The 20,409-nt window shown below is 44.1% G+C and overlaps 1 protein-coding gene across 1 annotated transcript in view; it reads right to left on the bottom strand.

The window, feature by feature from the left end:
- Window positions 1–20,409, bottom strand: part of LOC149434909 (diacylglycerol O-acyltransferase 2-like) — a 56,279-nt gene that overhangs the window by 32,209 nt on the left and 3,661 nt on the right. Inside the window, exon 2 of the mRNA XM_089663219.1 lies at window positions 1,675–1,770. Coding sequence (XP_089519345.1) covers window positions 1,675–1,747 — 73 coding nt within the window. The 5' untranslated portion in view covers window positions 1,748–1,770. The remainder of the gene's footprint in view (window positions 1–1,674; window positions 1,771–20,409) is intronic.

The raw sequence follows: 20,409 nt of genomic DNA, 5'->3' as shown, positions 1-20,409 counted from the left end.
GACTTGTAGTTTCTCAATAGCTGGAGGGCCACCAGTTAGACACCCCTGGCCTAGATGAAATGTCAAGAGCTTTTGAACATACTTAATTGGCTCAATGATGTCAAGATAAACTGTTCAGATGAACAATTTTTCAAAATTTCCATTTTGAACAAAAATCTAACTTTATTTAGTTAGTTGTGTGGCCTTTGGACCTTGTATTTGAAATAAAAATGTAGTTTATATGTTGGACTTCTTCTTAGTTAACAACACCACATCCTCGTCAGAGCTATATACGTTTATTGGGTATATTGTGTCTTCTTCCTCCAGCCCATACTTTCCCTCACCCACAGCATCTTCTTCGTTAAAGTTTCCTCTTATAGGTTAGTGACAGAGAGGGGTTGATTTACTAAAGCTTGGAAGTACAAAATCAGACTCACTTCTGCATAGAAACCAATCAGATTCTAACCCCAGCTTGTTCAAATAAGTTTTGCCAATAAAACTTGGAAGCTGATTGGTTTCTGTGCAGAAGTGAGTCTGATTTTGCACTCTCCATCTTCAGTAAATAACCCCCAGAATGTCATACAGAAGGCTACACAGGGTTGGCCAGTAACAAGCAATGTCTATACATGGTGCAGTCACTCCCGTTAGTCACATTCTTTGTCCCCATGGTGCTGCTGCTTTGCAAAGGGACACAGCTCTGCAAGGCATACTAGTACATGAATGCTACCATTTCACAGTCAATGTCATTTGAGTTGATTCTCTCACCATCCCATGGCCTAGGAACTCTGTCCTCAACCCATCTTCCCAAACATCTAGCCCACTGACATGAGGACTGTTCTAGAAACATCAGTACCCATAATTAATTTCCTCTATATATCAGTAACACTTTTCAAAGCTTCTTGTAGGTCCTTATGAGTCATTATGACTCTCATTACATTTCACAGCTTACCTGCGTGCAGGATTAAAGGAGGAGGGGAAATTGCATAAAATGTAAGTCCTTCTTTATTTTAAGAGCAGTGCTAGAGATTAGTCCAACTTGGTTAATTCTATCTGTTAGAGGTGTTACCAGGCTTTTGGGAGACTTGACCCTACTTTACCTTCTAATTTAGGGAATGTTTTCTGCAATCAAACAAAAGAGTTCCTGTTGTGCTTGCTGATGTGTGAAGGTCATTCTTTGGAGGCGTTCAGTGGAGTAACACTTTTTTCTGTGTTGTGTGAGGCAACTAAGTCTGCCATTTGACCAATTGATAGAGTCTCCTGTCCTCATGGAATATGGACCAGGAACAATGTTCTTCCTCCAGGGGTTTTCAGTGCCCTGGAAGGTTTTTAAAGATTCTAATGTAGAAGGACTGCCAGAAGCCAGTAAAGTTACATTGAAGACAATTTTCCTCTCAGGTCTCACCCAAGGAGGAATCAAAGTGGATTGGTCTTTTGCAGGTGGATGTATTAGGCTGGATTTAACTGTAAGACACAGAGTTGAAAGCCAGTCTTTGTCTGCATAGGGATTGGGTTGAGTCTCAGGCACTTACACTCAGAGAGCCTTCAGAGGGCTCCAGGACATAGGGTTACTGGATAAGTTAGTGGCCATTGAAGCTCCCACTGAATGTAAGAATGGTCTAACTTCTGAACATGTGTGTGTCCTCAATTTCACCTCATATATGGCCCTATAGACATGACATGACAAAGTCCACTTACCCATTAGGAGAAAGGTCAACACCCACTGAAAGACACTGATGGCCAGAATATATTTCCTTACAGAGTCCTCCATTTCAAACCTTGTATGTATGTTACCTACCCAAACAAGAAACAAACTTTAACATGCCATCATAAAACGGAAGCAGAACATATTATATATGGCGGTATGTCTTATCCAGTTATACAGCTAAAAACATTGTACAGAACAAAAGTTAGATTGCAGCAAATGTATGTAACACACTCCAGGTTAGTTAGGTAGTTTTGTTTAGTTAGATAGAGACTGAGTAGCAGCCTGGGGATGAGTTAGCCTGGGAATGAGGTAGTGAAGTTACCTCAAGACAGGCTGGAAGGTTTATCAGGTCAGGGCTTCTGGAGCCCTCTCACCTCTTCATAAACCTGAGAGCTTTCTGGAGGATGGGAGGAGGCCCAGATCTGCATGTTTGAGGGACCTTGGCCAATCCCCTGGCAAAAAGCTCTGTATGGTGACCAGGGCAGCCCTCAAATGTGGCAGAGCCTGAAATGAGGTGTGCAGTGCTGGGTGGAATATAAATTGAGGAAGGCTGGAGTGTGGAGCCTGGGAGGGGGCCCCAGGGAGGGGATCCAACCTACAGGCAGATCGCTGGAGAAAAGGATCTTCACTGCCTTAGCGTCTCCAGGAGAGGACAGTCTGTGTAGCAGGGAAGGAGCCAGCCCAGTGCAAGGCCTGAAGGCAGTCACCAACCCACCTAGCTAACAGAATAGGACAATTCGACTACTCTTACACCCCCTGGGCCAGATAAGGGGAGAGAGCAGTCAGGTGTAATACCAAACTAGCTTTTCATCTGGCACTGTTCTAAACTAACAGCTTGCCCAGGGATACCCTCAGGCATGTGGGTGAAGAGGAGAAATCATCCGGGGTCTGAGGGGGTACACCTAAGAGCCTTTGGTGCCCTTCAAGTAAAGACTGTTGCTAATACAAATCTTTGTACATAGTTGATAAGGAGTTGTCCTCAAGTTCTACAATTCCAAGGCATCCAGTATACTCCTGGACCCTGTCCAAGTTTAACACCTCAAAAAAAATCACAAAACCAAACTCAAGGACTGTTTACTGACTCCAGTGTACAAAGTGTGGAAAATGCGTGTTGACTAGCATAGCATAGAGGGACCCATTCAAAACCAGCAGCCCCTAAGGGGGGTAGTGCTACATGTACAAAATATTACAAATAAGAATTGAGATAGTAGTGCCAATTCCTATGCTTAGCTAATGTATATGTCATGGCAGAGCAGCACTTTACACCAACCAAACAAAAGTGTCAGAGTCTAGAGGGAAGAAGCATGTGTCTTATTGGAGGGGTGGGAGACATACACTGCTCAAAAAAATTAAAGGAACACTTTGAAAACATATCAGATCTCAATGGGGAAACATCTCATGCTGGATCTCTATACTGATATGGATGGGTAATGTGTTAGGAACATAAGGATGCCCCATTGTTTGATGGAAATGAAAATTATCAACCTACAGAGGACTGAATTCAAAGACACCCCAAAAATCAAAGTGAAAAAATTATGCAGCAGGCGAGTCCATTTTGCTGAAATTTCATTGCAGCAACTCAAAATGGTCCTCAGTAGTTTGTATGGCCCCCACGTGCTTGTATGCATGCCTGACAATGTCGGCGCATGCTCCAAATGAGACCACAGATGGTGTCCTGGGGTATTTCCCCCCAGATCTGGACAAGGGTATCACTGAGCTCCTGGACGGACAGTCTGAGGTGCAACCTGGCAGCATCAGATGGACCGAAACATGAAATACCAGAGGTTTTCTAATGGTTTTAGGTCAGGCGAGCATGGGGGCCATTCAATGGTATCAATTTCTTCATCCTCCAGAAACTGCCTGCATACTTTTGCCACATGAGGCCGGGCATTGTCGTGCACTGGGAGGAACCCAGGACCCACTGCACCAGGAGGAACCCAGGACCCACTGCACCAGCGTAGGGTCTGACAATGGGTCCAATAGGTGGGATTCAAACCAACAACCCTAGTACTGCCAGGCAAAAGTGCTAAACATTTATCCACTGTGCTGCCCATGTTAACTGTGTGCTGCTTTTCCTAAGGGGTGTGCCGGTTTTTATTCCTTGCTTTTCAGAGAACCAAAAACTGTCACATTGCCACTGTCAGGACAGAGCTCTGTGTTGTTTACAATCACAGAGCTCTCTCCTGTCATCCGCTCCACCAATTGGTGGGTCCCAGCCATAAGTCTTTGGCCAGGACCTGCTGATCGGGTTGTCTGTAGTGAATCACAGCACAGCCAGGGCAGCAGGTGCACACGCATCCCCTAGCCGAAAGAGTCAGATCACGTATCACATATGTGCACCAGCCGCCCTGCAGTAGTATATCTGCATAGGGTGGTCCACAACTGGTTAAGTAGTAGATGGGCATAGATTATTTTTGGAGAATAAGGATATCGTTTAGTGTCACCTCAAGAAAAAAAAAATCTAAATAAAGGGAAAGGAATGCAGGGGTCGCTTCTAAGGACTGTTACGCTGCAGTATATTACATTTTTGTTTTTGGGTTTATATACACTTTCAGATCAGGGTTGCTTGTGAATGAGAGGTTAGCATGAAGCAGAAGGCGATTTCATACAGATAGATTAGCAGGGGCATGTGCCATCTGGCTCCAGGCATTGATTTCCCTTTTATCTAATCATTTCTGGACTCTGGCACTTGCTATTGATACATATATTGGGGTTAAGGTTTCAAAGGACATCACTCCTATTCTTGAGCATCTATTTACTTTATCTGTATGAGACAACAAGCAATCTCCATTGTACTCCTACACGTGTAGCAAAAGACTGATTCGGTATACATGATAATTAAAAAATATATATCTAGCCAAAAGGTTTATCGACAGAGCGTAGAAGGTTTGGAACCTTTTTTAGCTTTGCTTTGTTTATATCCATACAGGGGAGATTCTTCCTCTCTATGTGACCATTGAAAATGATGTCAAAATGTCACTGGATCAAGAATAGCGGGTGTGTAGCTGGACTTGTAAGGATGAGAACGTGTGCACACTCATACATGCATACCGGGCAGCGGTGCACCCATGGATGCATGGACGTACCCCCTGATCCTAGTACCCAGTAGCCTATTTAAACATGAGGCTTGCCTATTATGTTTGCTGGGTGGGCCTCAGCTTTACCCTTGTTACCTGTGTTCCTGAATGCCTGTTTGACCCTGTTACTGACCCATCTCTCTCTGACTCTTCTCTGGATTGTGACTTGTGTTCCTGAAAGCCTGCTTGACCCTGTTACTGACCCACCTCTCTCTGACTCTTCTCTGGATTGTGACTTGATTTCCTGAAAGCCTGCTTGACCATGTTATTGACCCACCTCTCTCTGACTCTTCTCCGGATTGTGACTTGTGTTCCTGAAAGCCTGCTTGACCCTGTTACTGACCCACCTCTCTCTGACTCTTCTCTGGATTGTGACTTGTGTTCCTGAAAGCCTGCTTGACCCTGTTACTGACCCACCTCTCTCTGACTCTTCTCTGGATTGTGACCTGTGTTCCTGAAAGCCTGCTTGACCCTGTTACTGACCCATCTCTCTCTGACTCTTCTCTGGATTGTGACCTGTGTTCCTGAAAGCCTGCTTGACCCTGTTACTGACCCACCTCTCTCTGACTCTTCTCTGGATTGTGACTTGTGTTCCTGAAAGCCTGTTTGACCATGTTACTGACCCACCTCTCTCTGACTCTTCTCTGGATTGTGTCCTGTGTTCCTGAAAGCCTGTTTGACCATGTTACTGACCCACCTCTCTCTGACTCTTCTCTGGATTGTGACTTGTGTTCCTGAAAGCCTGCTTGACCCTGTTACTGACCCACCTCTCTCTGACTCTTCTCTGGATTGTGACTTGTGTTCCTGAAAGCCTGTTTGACCATGTTACTGACCCACCTCTCTCTGACTCTTCTCTGGATTGTGTCCTGTGTTCCTGAAAGCCTGTTTGACCCTGTTACTGACCCACCTCTCTCTGACTCTTCTCTGGATTGTGTCCTGTGTTCCTGAAAGCCTGCTTGACGCTGTTACTGACCCACCTCTCTCTGACTCTTCTCTGGATTGTGACCTGTGTTCCTGAAATCCTGCTTGACCCTGTTACTGACCCACCTCTCTCTGACTCTTCTCTGGATAGTGACTTGTCTTCCTGAAAGCCTGCTTGACCCTGTTACTGACCCGTCCCTTTCTGACTCTTCTCTGGATTTGCCTTGCCTGCTTATGTGTACTACAGATCCGTGTTACCAACCCTGGCCTTGACTAAGATTCTGTCTGCTGATATTGTACCTCACTGCCAGCATCTTGCCAACCCTTGCCTGTCTATGACCTGGACTCTGTACCTATCTATCTGGCTGTTACTGAATTCGGCTCGTGACCCAACTCCTCGCTTCTGCTCATCAAACCTCAGCAACTGGACCAACTTTCTGGCACCTGCCACCTTCTGCTGCCCTAGCAGTCCCTGTCTTTACCACTAGGAGTGCTTGGATGCAGGGGCGGACTGACAACTCATGGGGCCCCCCGGGCAATAGGGGATCATGGGGCCCCTGTGTCCTTGCGCAAACTCAAAAAAGCCTATGAAAAAGGTACCAGGGGCATCTCATGTAGCCTCCTACTGACCCATAGCCCTCGGGCGGTGCCTGAGTTTCCAAATGGTCAGTCCGCCCCTGCTTGGATGGGAATTGTGGAAGAGACCACCCTCATCATCTCAAGCTCCACTAACAGGTACGTGACAGATGGTGACACTTGATCCAGTGACAACGGTCTAAGCAGGGATTCCTCATTTCCTGTTGCGCTCCTGAGACAGGAAGTGAAGGGAAATGTCCTGCTCTGTTTCAAATGCAGCTGTATGCATTGACATACCTCCATATACCCAGTCTGTCTTGATAGTATGATCACCTGCTGACTTTGCACCATCTACAAGCAGCTTAACTCTTTAACCGCTTGCCCTCTGTCCTATAGCAGAAGTACTGCTACAGAGCTGCACAAAATCACGTATATATATGTGATTCGCATTTCCAGGTAGGAGCGTGCGCGCGTGCTGCCCTATCCGCGCTACTATCGAAGGCTAGAGATGTCAATCACTGGCGATTCCCACCCTTTGATTGCCTCAGATGTTAACTCCTTCCTGCCCAGTGCCATTAGTACACTGTCAGTGCTTTTTATTAGCACTGATCACTGTATTAGTGTCATTGGGATGTCAGTGGCATTTAGTCATCCTCCCCCCATGTCAGAATGCCTGCCACATTCCTGTTATAAGTCGCTGATCGCCGCCATTACTAGTATAAAAAATAAAATAATAAAATTTTCGAGTATATATTCCGCCATATGTAAACGCTATAACTTTCACGTAAACCAATTAATTTACACGTATTGGGATTTTTTTTTTTAGCAAAGACAAGTCGCAGAATACATTTTGGCCTAAAATTGATGAAGAAATTAGATTTTTAAAAAATTTTTTACTGGACATGTTTTATAGCAAAAAGTCAAAAATATTGTTATTTTTTTGTCAGTCTTTTTCTGTTCGTTGTGCAAAAAATAAAAAACGCACAGGCGATCAAATACCACCGAAAGAAAGCTCCATTTATGGGGAAAAAGGACATAAATTTCATTTGGGAGCAGCATTGCACGACCGCGCAATTGTCAGTTAAAGTAACGCGGCGCCGTAACACAAAAAAATGGCCTGATCAAGAAGGGGGCAAATCTGGAGGGCAAGTGGTTAATAAGCCTTGAAGCAGAGGATGTTTTTCCAGTCTTTTGAAGTATAATAAGGCAATGGGGTTGATTTACTAAAACTGAAGAGTGCAAAATCTGGTGCAGTTCTGCAAAGAAACCAATCAGCTTCCAGGTATTTTTTGTCAAGGCTTAATTGAACAACCTGAAGTTAGAATCTGATTGGCTACTATGCACAGCTGCACCAGATTTTGCATGCTCCAGTTTTAGTAAATCGACCCCAATGACTTTCTTAACCACCTCCCACCAGCCATATAGTAATATGACGGACGCAAGGTGGTTCTCTCGTTCTGGAAGGACATCATATGACGTCCTCCTATTCTCACCGCGCATGCACGGCTCAGGGAGCGCGCAGCGTCCCTCGGACACAGCGGATCACGGTTGATCACATGTAAACAGGGAAATGTCGGTTATCGGCATTTCTCTCCTCTTGCTGACAGCTCGAGAGGAGAGCCGGTAATCGGCATTCTGTGGAGGGGACATGTACACTGATCATCAGGGCACTGATGATCAGTGTGCCCTGATGATCAGTGTAGCCCCAGAAGCGCCAGCTGTCAGTGTCAATCAGTGCCTTGTGTCAGTGCTCATCAGTGCCAGTGCCCATCAGTGCCACATCAATGCCACATATCAGTGCCTACCAGTGCACATCAATGCCACATCAGTGCCCATCTGAGCTGCCTTTCAGTGTCACCCATCAGTGGCAGTCAGTGCCACCTATCAATGTCTGTCAGTGCCACCTATCAGTGCCAGTCAGTGCCAATCAGTGCCGCCTATCAGTGCGCATCAGTGCTGCCTATCAGTGCCTGTCAGTGCCACCTATCAGTGTCAGTCAGTATCACCTATCAGTGCCAGGCCTTGCCAGTCAGTGCCGCCTATCATTGCCATATATCAATGCCATGCAAAAAACTAAGAAAAAAAGTTTTTTCTTTTCAAAATTTTCAGTAGTTTTTGGTTTGTTTAACCTTCCTCGTGTTAGTTTCCTGTTACCATCTCTTATGTTAACGGGTCGGTTTTGACCCGTGTCTTAAATCACCTGTAAAATACACTAAAAACAATTATCTATCATCCAATTTGCTTCTCATATCTTGGTTACCTTGTTAGGCTTCCTTATCCATGAAAATATTGGTTTTAATATTTTTGGTGTGGGCCCCTGGGCCTTTTTTTTGTCAGTATACCCCTCGATTTCAATTAAAAAACAATGTAAAATGAACCTCAAGAGAATCATATAAATAAATAAAAATAAACATCCCGGAGGTGATTAAATACCACCAAAAGAAAGCTCTATCTGTCACAAAAAAATGATAAAAATTTAATATGTGTACAGTGTTGCATGACCGCGCAATTGTCATTCAAAGTGTGACAGCGCTGAAAGCTGGAAATTGGCCTGGACAGGAAGGGGGTGACAGTGTCCTGTAGGCGAGGGGTTAAAGCGGTTGTAAAGGCTCAATGTGTTTTACCTTCATGCATTCTATGCATATAGGTAAAAATTCTTCTCTGTGCAGCATCCCCCCCCCAGCCCCCCTAATCACAGCCAGTGAGCCAATGAGAAGAGAGAGGGGGTGGGGCTGAGCCTCCGCTCTGTGTGTGAATGGATACACGAAGCAGCGACTTGGGAGTGCGCATGCTTGGGTACCCCCATAGTAAGCTGCTTGCTGTGGGGGCACCCAACAGAAGGAATGGGCCAGGAGCGCCGGTGAGGGACCTGAGAAGAGGAGGATCCGGGCTGCTATATTCAAAACCACTGCACACAGCAGGTAAGTATATACATGTTTGTTATTATTTCTTTTTTTTAATTTAAGCCTTTAAAATCACTTTAAGCCCTGCAACGAACTATCACTGACTAGGGAAACATGGAAAAAACAGGGAGGGTCCAGATAGGACTGAACTAACTTGCACTAAACAGGAGGGAAGATCAGAGTGAGCTATCAAATCACATAGGTAACCACCACTAGATGTCAATGTACAATAGCAACCTGATACAGTTCAATACAGCAACAGAATACATACATGCAAATGCAACAGAACGTAGTCCAAATTATGATAAACAGCAAAGTCTGACAAGGGCTCTAAACATTCCCAACGCCATTCAAACTAGAAAACAGGCTTTGCTTAAACATATACTTTAGTAATGACAAGAAACTTTTTAATGAAACAAAGTAAGAGGTTTGCTTTATTCCACTCCTTCCCTGAAACACATTTTTTCCTTCTACCGCGCTGCTTTTATCAGGTGCCAGGATAGAAGAAAATACTTAGTGCTCACCGCATATGGCTCGACCAATCACCAAGCATCACAGCTGCCACATGGAAAAAGTCTGTAAGCTACAAGTAAGGGCTCCATGTACACTGCAGCTGATAAACTCACGTTTAGGAGCTGTTCAGCGTTTTTTTTTCAGCAGCCCCTGAACTCTCCCTAATGTTTTCCTATGTGTCCATGTACACAGAGTCGTTTACAGTCATTTGAGTTTACAGTCGTTTTTTTGAACGCAGAAAACTTGCGTTCAGCAGTCGATTTTATCAGCATTTCAATCGCAAAACGCGTGTAAATGCAGAAAATCGCATTTATAAGCGTTTGCGTTTGAATTTTTTTTTTAATTCCCGATGCTGTCCTGAGCCTTTTTTCATCATGAAAAATGCATGCAAAGCATTTTCAAGGTACTCAGATGGACAAAACACTGAACACAGGATGTTCCTACCAAGCTTGTCACACATTGTAATGACCAATTCACACCTCAGACCTCTCCCACCCTTGGAAACAAAAGAAATGTTAATGACCATTCACACCTGAAATTCCCCATGCAGACCCCCTGCCAGGTGGCCTTAATGACTCCCTCCACCAGACACCTTTCCCACCCTTGGAAACAAAAGATATGTGACTGACTATTCACACCTCAAATTCCTCATGAAGACCCCCTGCCAGGTGACCTTAATGACTCCCTCCACCAGACACCTTTCCCACCCTTGGAAACAAAAGATATGTTAATGAGCAACTCACACCTAAGCTAATCTCAACACATACTGCTGTCTCTGCTTCTACTCTCTGTATTTCTCTGAAACAGTCTGAAATAGTTAATAATTTACCATTTGGGAGGTTCTCCTGTGTTTATCTTTAAAAAACGCTTCTAAACGCAAACGCACATAAATGCGCATAAACAAGTTATGCAAACGCAGCTAAACAGACGTTTTTTTAACCTACGTTTTCCAGCAGTCAGTTTCCATCATTCAGAAGTGTCCCGTGTACATGGGGCCTAAGTCCTCCTAAGGTTGAACTACACAGGTTATTTTAAAGCTGAACTCCAGCCACAAACATTTTTTTATTTAAATATATTTGTTCGTAGCCACAAAAGATATAAATCCACTTTGTATGAACTAAATGCCTTTGCAAATGCATATATTGCCTTGTAAAGTAGCAGTGACATCATCACTTACACAGACCTGTGCAGGGAGCAGAGATGTGGGAGGGACCAAACAAGCCCCACCCACTACAGGCTGCCTGCAGAACACTACAGGAGGGGGTGGAGACAAGACCAGTGCACAAGGGGAGAGAGCAGCAGTGACTGGTCTGTATTACAGGAAGGTCTCACACTGGATTACTGCACAGATCTGGAAGGAATACACAAAGCACACCGAGATTCCAGGGAGAATACAAATGACTAATGTATTTAGATAATATTGGCTTATCCCAGAGTTGGCTTTAATGTCTTACCAAGAGATTTAACCACATCCTGGAAGGCTGGAGCTACACAGGACATTGTTAGAAGCTCATGTAGCGCCCCCCCTTGACTCCCCTGAAGCCAAGATAGTACCTCCACAGGATTGGGAGCAAGCTACAAAAAGGAGATTAGAACAGAAATTGGGTGCCAGTCACTTTAGGTCTTTTTCAGAGCTTTAATGTTGAGCTTGAAAGGAAATGGAAGGAGAGGGTTTGGGGTTCCAGATGCCATGCAATTCACTTACAGACTCCTTGGATCCAGAACAAAGTCCGGCTTCACAGTGTCAGTACCTTTAGCCGACCTGGCAACACTGCAAGCACGTTTTCAGAGTCTAGTGCACAGGGGCGAACTGACAACTCATGGGGCCCCCAGGCAATAGGGGATCATGGGGCCCCTGTGTCCTTGCCCAAACTCAAAAAAGCCTATGAAAAAGTTACCAGGAGCATCTCATAGGGCCCCCTACAGACCCCAGGCCCTCGGGCAGTGCCCGAGTTTACAAATGGTCAGTCCGCCCCTGCTAGTGCATCCTAAAAAAACGAATCACCAGGCCCTTCTGAGAGACTGGCCTTCATCATGGCTCTCCTCACTTTGGCTCGGCTTCCACCACCTCGGACAGGACAGCCTCAGGACCACTTCAAAGCAGGTAGGCCCCGACAGCCTTCTTGGCCTGACACAAAGCTCTCTATAGCAGCACCTCCTCAGACCTTGGCCTGAGGCAAGAGAGCCAGCACATGGCCTGCCTCAATATATATACCCTCTCCCAGAATGCACCAGTGGCCACAGAACCTCCTACTGGGCTGTCTGGAAGAAACATTCATATCTCCATTTGTGCATCCAGTGACACCTACTGGCGACAGTGACAAATGAACAACCCAACTGAGATTAGGGGAAAACTAAATAAAGAAACTCCAATCAGTCTGAGCCAACTACAGCCGAGCCAAAAACTAAATTTGCATAATAGCCCTAGTTTAGGACCAGAGCCTACACTCAATATTCACTGGTAAATAATCGCTGAGAGAAATGGTTGTTAAACAAATGCAGCAAATATCTCCTAATGGAATGTTCTACACATGTATCATGTAGCATGTTATAGCGATCAATGACACATGCATGGAGCATTGGATCATTCAAGAGCAATAACTACTACATAGCTGCAAATTGTCCCAGCAATAAAGGGAATGTCCTTCTTTTGGAACCAGATCCTTCTTCTTGGTCAACCATTATTGCATTTCTTATGTTGAGGAGCCAATATAAAAGAAAGGCAGTGGTGGAAAAGCTGTCCTTGGGAAGCTTTCCCACCATCCCCGTTCCTGAGACATTCCCCGCTCCTCAGCTTCACACTTGGTCATATTACGTCAATGACCTTGGTCATGGGTGGACTGACAACTCATGGGGCCCCCGGGCAATAGGGAATCATGGGACCCTGTGTCCTTGCCCAAACTCAAAAAAGCCTATGAAAAAGGTACCAGGGGCATCTCATGGGGCCCCCTACTGACCCCCGGGCCTCAGGCAGTCCCCGAGTTTCCAAATGGTCAGTCCGCCCCTGACCTTGGTCTATTATGGCAACGTGGCAGTATCTGGTCAGTAGCTTAACAAGCATGCCCCATCCGCAACTTATTCAGCCAGTGAGGATGAGATCATGTGACAGCTTCCCACAGGTTCTGCTGACCTGCCCACATGGAAGAAAAATATATTTTAAATATATTTTTAAAATATTCTTCCCAAATATAATGAACTATATTTGAAATACTACAATTTTGGTCACATTCAATGTATTTCAAAATACATTTTTATATATATATATATATATATATATATATATATATATATATACTGTATGTTGAAATGTGTTTTTTATATATTACAAAGTATCTGAAAAATATTTTTTTTTAAATATATTCTTCAGATTTTTTTTAACATATAAAAAGTCATTTTAACATATATTTTTACATATATTTGTAAATGCATTCCAAAAACGTTGATTAAATGTATTTTTAAAGGCATACAGTATGTTTGAAAATTAATTTTTAAAAAGATTTTTTATATATTTTGTAATATATAAAAAACGCATTTCAACATGCAGTATATATATATATATTTTTATATATTGAAATATAACCCAAGTCATGCCTAATTGGGAGGTATGCTACTGCATGTTGCTTGTGTAATTTTCTCTGTTGGGAGCCATTTGTTCCTTTTAGTGATCATTTGCTACTTCTATTGATCAATCACTAACGATTTTAGTAGCACAATTGAATTAATAAAAAATTCCTATCCTGTTCCGGTGAGTGACAGCAAGTGGTTAGATCTCTTACTAGCAAGAAATTAACATTGACTGCATTAGCTCTTCAGCAGCTGATTGCCGATGGTTTAGCTGAAGCTCCAAAATAACGGGGCCTACAAGAACATCTAGGTTGACGGCCTTTTTTTGAAAATGCTACTTGCCTGGCTGTAATATACGTCATAGCCCAGGCCTGGAAATAGATGAAAACTGTTCGAACTGCTAATCTATATGCAATGTTGTACTTGTTCTGGGTCAGCAACATATAATTGATATGTAGGCACCTAGCATTCTCTCGGCGAGGGGCTGAAATGCAGCCTACATACTTCTTCTATCACAGGTTTAGTTGAGGTGGGCAAAGGTGAATAGTAAGGCTCCATGTACACAGGACACTTCTGAATGATGGAGACTGACTGCTGGAAAACGTAGGTTAAAAAACGTCTGTTTAGCCGCGTTTGCATACCGCTTTTATGTGCGTTTAGAAGCGTTTTTTAAAGACAACTTCAGGAGACCTTCCCAAATGCCCAGAATGCGCTGAAAAACAGTAAAAAATTAACTATTTCAGACATTTTGAGAGAAATAGAGAGAGCGGAAGCAGAGAGAGCAGTGTTTGTTGAGATTAGCTGTCTTTTTTTGTGGTGTTTGGATGTGTTCCGGCTCATTTCTGTGCAGAAATTATTGCAGCAGTGTCTAACATATTTTCTTTCATACAAAAACCTCAAAGTCTGGTGTACCGGGTCCATTTGAGTACCGGGAAAACGCTTTGCATGCATTTTTCATGCATCTGGACCGCATCTTGAAAAGAGTTAAAAAATGTTCCAAACGCAAACACTTATAAACGTGGTTAGCTGTGTTTACAAAGCGTTTGGCGTTTTAAACGCTGATAAAATCTACTCCTGAACGCACGTTTGTTGCGTTCAAAAAAACAACTGTAAACGCAACTGACTGTAAACGACATAGGTGTCCTTTGATCATGCAGTGGTAAATAACCGCTGCTCAGTTCTCCGGCATTCTCAGAGGATCAGTTCTCATCTGAATGCCTGTTTATGAAGCGGTGTAGATCACTTCTCCGAATGAAGGGAGAACGATCTACAAACGCTTTGAATGCTGGAAAGCGGCTGCTTTTCTATAATCTCGTGAGATTACAGTAATAGATCAATCAAACACAGTTTACTAAACAGAGGTAAATTATCGCTGCTTCGTTTGCGGTTCCTCCGATTCTCCAGCTCTGGGTTGGAGAATCTGGAGGAAGAACACAGATCACCAGAGAAGGGCTGACATTGATCCTTCATATACTGGCCATCTGTGTACTGAGATGATCAGTGGAAAACATGTTCTCCGCTGATCATCTCAGTTTCCTAAACCATTAATGATCGGAGATCAGCAACGATCCCTAGGATCTCTGTTTCATAAAAGGACACCATAATGTACATGGACACATAGGAAAACATTAGGGTGAGTCAGGGGCGGACTGACCATTTGGAAACTTGGGCACTGCCTGGGGTCAGTAGGGGGCCCCATGAGATGCCCCTGGTACCTTTTTCATAGGCTTTTTTGAGTTTGGGCAAGGACACAGGGGCCCCATGATCCCCTATTGCCCGAGGGGCCCCATGAGTTGTCAGTCCGCCCCCTGGGGTGAGTTCAGGAGCTGCTGAAAAAAAATGCAAAAAAGCTCCTAAAAGTGAGTTTATCACCTTAACCTCCCTAGTGGTATTCCCGAGTGTAGCTCGGGGTAAAGTTTCAGTACCAAAAGCGGTAACCCCGAGCTACACTCAGGCTTACCATGCGGCACTGCATAGGGAGTCCCTGCAGAGCTTACCTTGTCCTTCGCTCCCGCGATGTGTACCCTGCAGCGTTCCCGGCCATCTCCTCCGGCCAATGCCGGCACCCGGCTTCTATGTTCCGGTCCCTGTGACGTACGGGCGCCGCTGGCGGCGGGAAATTTGAAAATTTAAAAAAATGTCATTTTTTTCCAAACAAATTTTACATAGTAAAACATTCCTGTATCAAACCATTTCACATACATTTTGTCCCGAGTGCTTTGTCCGGCGCCCTGCCTGCATTTGTACTGTTCTTTCTGCCTGGAAACTGAGAAACGTCCATGGCGTCCAAAAAGTGTCCCTTTAGGTCAAAAGCGGGTTTAGATCAGCTAGAGAACAGCGATAGTAAATCAGAACCACTTGCAGAATTGAGTGATAATGATTCGTGGGGGAAATTCCTCATCAGACACTGAAAACGATTCTGCGACTTTGCTCAGCGATGTGCGAACTTGGCGCTCTGTTTCAAATTTCAGTGTTTTTGGTTTGATTATATTATTGAATTAAATGTATTATTATTATATTATTATTTTTTATGATTATTTATTAAATTATAATTTATGATTTCGTGTTTCAAATTTTATCATACCCGGAATGTTTACTAGACTCTTGTTCAGACAGATTTCAGTGAGTTATTCCTAAAAATTACAGCCTACAATAAAAAAACTACATATTTCTATGCAAAATAATGGTACCGCTTTCAGCACAAAAAATCTGAAATAATCAGACCGCTAGGGAGGTTAAGTGTACATGGAGCCTAAGGGTGTGATGGTGCAACAGTCTGAACATGTCACCCACTCATGAAGAGGGGTCACCTGCTCACAAGGCTGGACAGCTGTCGTCACCCTCAGGACTCTGTATGGAGATAAAGCTAATTTAAGTTAATTTAGGGGAAAAAATCTATACATATTGTAGATATATCATTATATCTATATAATATAAATGTAGATTAGGCTTTTAAAGTACATGACGTCTTCAGTGCTAAATTTCAAGTGCAGCAACATATATCAGTCGATAAGAAATCATTTTGCCCCGGTTGGACTTTAGTAGAACAATTTCTTATTGCTGTAATGGTTTAGATGCCAAATGTTCCATATGTTGGCCCTTTGTCCAGCCAATGCTGTCTCGGGTGATGTTCTGGGATCACAGCATCAATCTGTAATCCTGGGACTAAAATATAAATATTTAAGCGAGCGCTTCTCAATCTAGTATATAAACAGCTTGCATAAAGAAACCCATAAAATCCTTGAACATATATATATAATCAAAAAAATGCAGCGCTCGAATAATGATAAAGTGAAGAAGTGATAAACGCGCAAAATTATGCGCTAGTAAGTGATACAAAAAGTGATGTCTTGATGAAGACCAGGGGCGGACTGACCATTTGTAAACTCGGGCACTGCCTGAGGGCCCGGGGTCAGTAGAGGGCCCCATGAGATGCCCCTGGTACCTTTTTCATAGGCTTTTTTGAGTTTGGGCAAGGACACAGGGGCCCCATGATCCCCTATTGCCCGGGGGGCCCCATGTGTTGTCAGTCCACCCCTGATGAAGACAGTAAATAATTATAAAGTGACACCGGTATCATGTAAACACATTACATCGCATAAATTTGATAAATAAATATATAAAAGTCCATTGAAGTTTTCAGAAAGGCGCGTCAGTATTCCCAAGTAGGAAGATATCAATCATTCCCATTCAACTTCCATCACATAATAAGGTGCTCGTGACTTCCGTGATAGGCAAAAAAGGGGTGTGCTTGCACTCACCAGACGTAAAATAATTTTACGCATGTAGTATATGGGGCACTGGTGGTCATCTGGAACCAGGTAGGGATATGGCACTCCGATGGCGCTTGGTATACCCAGGGAATGTACTCCGGACCTCTCAGTGGACCCTCCCTGGTAGTAAGAACTGCTCACAGGTTTCACTTACACCCAGAATCAGGTAAGTTCAGCATCAATGGGAGATCCTCCTTAAGTAGCTCAAATAAGCCACCAGGACAAAAGGCTGATATAGTGTAATACATTTTATTCAGCCAGTGTTGATAATCACATATCAGGCAGCTTATTGTAACATCCAGTATAATATCAGCAAATAGCACCAGCTATTAGGCAAGCAGCTATATATGACATCCAGTATGATAGCAGCATCAGCTACAGGTAAGTATGTGCAGGTAAAATCATGCATGAATTCCAAGATGGCCGCTGGCCAGACACGTGGCTCCAGCAGCAAAGGGTGACATCGGCTCAGCAGGCTGGTACTCTGACGCGTTTCGTGCAATGGCATGTTGTCAATGGCACGAAACGCGTCAAGGTACCAACGTTGCATTTTTTGATTATGTAATCCTGGGACTGTTTGGAGAAAACCACCATGCTGGAGGGCTTTGGAGCACTGCCTGAGCTGAGGCTGCCTGGGAGCCATCTACAGGTCACTTTCTAGGGGGATGGAAAGGCCAGGAACTTGACATCCCTGTTGGCAGTGGTGTCGCTAGCAGTGAGCACCTGGGGCATGTGTCCAGGGTGCCAAGGCTTCTACTGTCGGCCATGTTTCTTGTCTCTCTGCTGCTATCGGCATTGTGTGTGCAGGGAGCCACAGAAAAACAAAAGTAAAAGACCATGCACCAGCATAGCTGTTCCATTCAGTTGAGCTGTGGATGAGGGGTGCCGAGGTGATCTGTGAACAAGGAGTGCAGAGGTGAGCTGTGGATGATGGGTGCAAATGCAAATGATGAACAAGGGGAGCTGTGAATGAGGGGTGCAAATGCAAATGATGAACAAGGGGAGCTGTGAATGAGGGGTGATTATGGGAGCTGTCTAGAGTGTGGGGTCAAGCTGTAGAGGAGGGGTGCAGAAGTGAGTGGAGGATGAGTGGTGCAAACACAAGTGTTGGATGTGTGGTGCAGAAACGAGCATGTAGAGGTGAGCTGTGCCAAGTGGGGGCTCGCATTGTGGAGGGAGGGTGCAGAGGCAAACAGAGGATGACTTGTGCAGAGGCAAGCAGTAGATGAGGGGTTCGGAAGTGAGTTGTGGGAGAAGAGTGCCCGGGCCGGCAGTGGAGGAGTGGTGCAGTAGGCTGTGAAAAAATGCTGGGGGTTGTTACTGCACCCACTGAGACTAATTCTGGGGGTTATTATTGTGGAAACTAACAATGCTGGGAGTTATTATTGGGTTCACTGACACAAATGCTGGGGGATACAACTGCACCCACTAACAGCAATGCTGGGGGTTGTTTTTGCATCCACTGGCACCAATGCTGGGAGTTATTATTGGGTTCACTGACACCAGTGCTGGGGGTTATAATTGCATCTACTGACACCAGCACTGGGGTTTTTTATTGGGTTCACTGACACCAATTCTGGGAATTGTTATTTTATCTACTGACACCAATGCTTGGAGTTATTATTGGGTTCACTGTCACCAATTCTGGGGGTTATTATTGCATCTACTGACACCAGTGCCAGAGGTTTTATTGGATCCACTGATACCAATACTGGGGGTTATTATTGCATCCACTGGCACCAATGCTTGGAGTTATTATTGGGTTCACTGACACCAATGCTGGGGGTTATTATTGCATCTACTGACAGCAATGCTGGGGGTTGTTTCACATCCACTGGCCCCAATGCTGGGAGTTATTATTGAGTTTACTGACATCAATGCTGGGAGTTATTATTGCATCTACTGACACCAGTGCTAGGGGTTTTTATTGGGTTCACTGACACGAATTATGGGAATTGTTATTGTATCCACTGACACCAATGCTGGGGGTTATTATTGCATCCACTGGCACTAGTGCTGAGGGTTATTATTGGGTTCACTGACATTAATGCTGGGGGTTGTTATTGCATCCACTAACAAAAATGCTGTGGATTTTATTGGGTTCACTGACACCAATGCTGGGGGTTATTATTGCATTCACTGACAGAAATGCTGGGGGGTTTTATTGGATTCCCTGACACCAATGTTCAGGGTTGTTATTACATCCACTTTCACCAATGCTGGGGGTTATTATTGCATCCACTGACACCAATACTAAGGGATATTATTTAGTTCACTGACACTAAAGCTGGGGGTTATGATTGTATCCACTGATGCCATTGCTGGGGTTATTATTGGGTTCACTGACACCAATGCTGCCGGTTATTACCACATCCATTGACACCAATGCTGGATTAGAGTTTAAACCTCCGGAAGGCTATTATCGCTGTGTACCATTTGGTAAATTTACCTTTATTTCCACAGCAAGTTAGTGACAACTTCCCAAACTGAGGGAAGGTTGAGACAATTATCCCCAGAACAGTTGGAATTATCCCAGTCTGAAGATTTTCCCTCAACTCCTGATTGGTGGACAACTACATCGTTTTGGATTTCCTCTTGTTTTCTTGGTCACCAGTGCAAATAGTTCCATAGCTCCACAACGTTCACACTCCCTCCTGCCTTGACACATTGCATGGTGATTGGGTCAAGGTGTTGGTGATACCTGTGTGGATATAAATGCTGGGGTGTCATCCTGACAATAGAACTGAAGAAGTGGCTTGGATAAGCGCAGAAACATTTTCATTATTAAGTCCAGCTGAATGTGATCAGCTACCAGATATAGCAGTATGAACTGCCGATTGCAAAATTCCTTTTGGACTTGACGCCAGCAGGCCATACATGTGTATTTCATGTGCACAGTGCATGATATTGATGTAGATAGGCTCTGTATCACTAAACCGAGAGAGTGACATCATCTGCTGATAACAAGAGGACACCCAGGCATAGGTATCCTCAACCAATGAAGGTCAGACTACAGCATTCCATACCTGCAGGCCAGATCGTTTCATTTGGTTCAGGTTTTACGAAGCTTTCTACCAAAGCCTTCACCCCTGGCATTTTTTGTTTAATAATATTACCACTTGTAACTACAATTCATGAAGTCCCATAGCAAAATATTGATATTACCCCCCATCACTGGATCTAAAATAAGGTATGTAATGAGAACAAAAAGGTTGTTACATACTTACATAGTTAGTCTGGCTGAAAAAAAGGCAAAAGTCTATCCAGTTCAACCATTAAAATTAAAAAAAAAAGTTATAATCCTACACCCACAGTTGATCCAGAGGAAGGCAAAAAAAAAAACCAGCAAAGCACGATCCAATTTGCTCCTGCAGGGAAAAAAAATTCCTTCCTGATCC

The sequence above is a fragment of the Staurois parvus genome, unplaced genomic scaffold, assembly GCF_062004578.1.
Source record: "Staurois parvus isolate SC_StPar_1 unplaced genomic scaffold, SC_StPar_1.0 ptg001642l, whole genome shotgun sequence".
In the NCBI taxonomy this organism is placed as follows: Eukaryota; Metazoa; Chordata; class Amphibia; order Anura; family Ranidae; genus Staurois; species Staurois parvus.
Note: the sequence above shows the minus strand (reverse complement) of the source record. Positions and strands in the feature narration are given on the sequence as shown.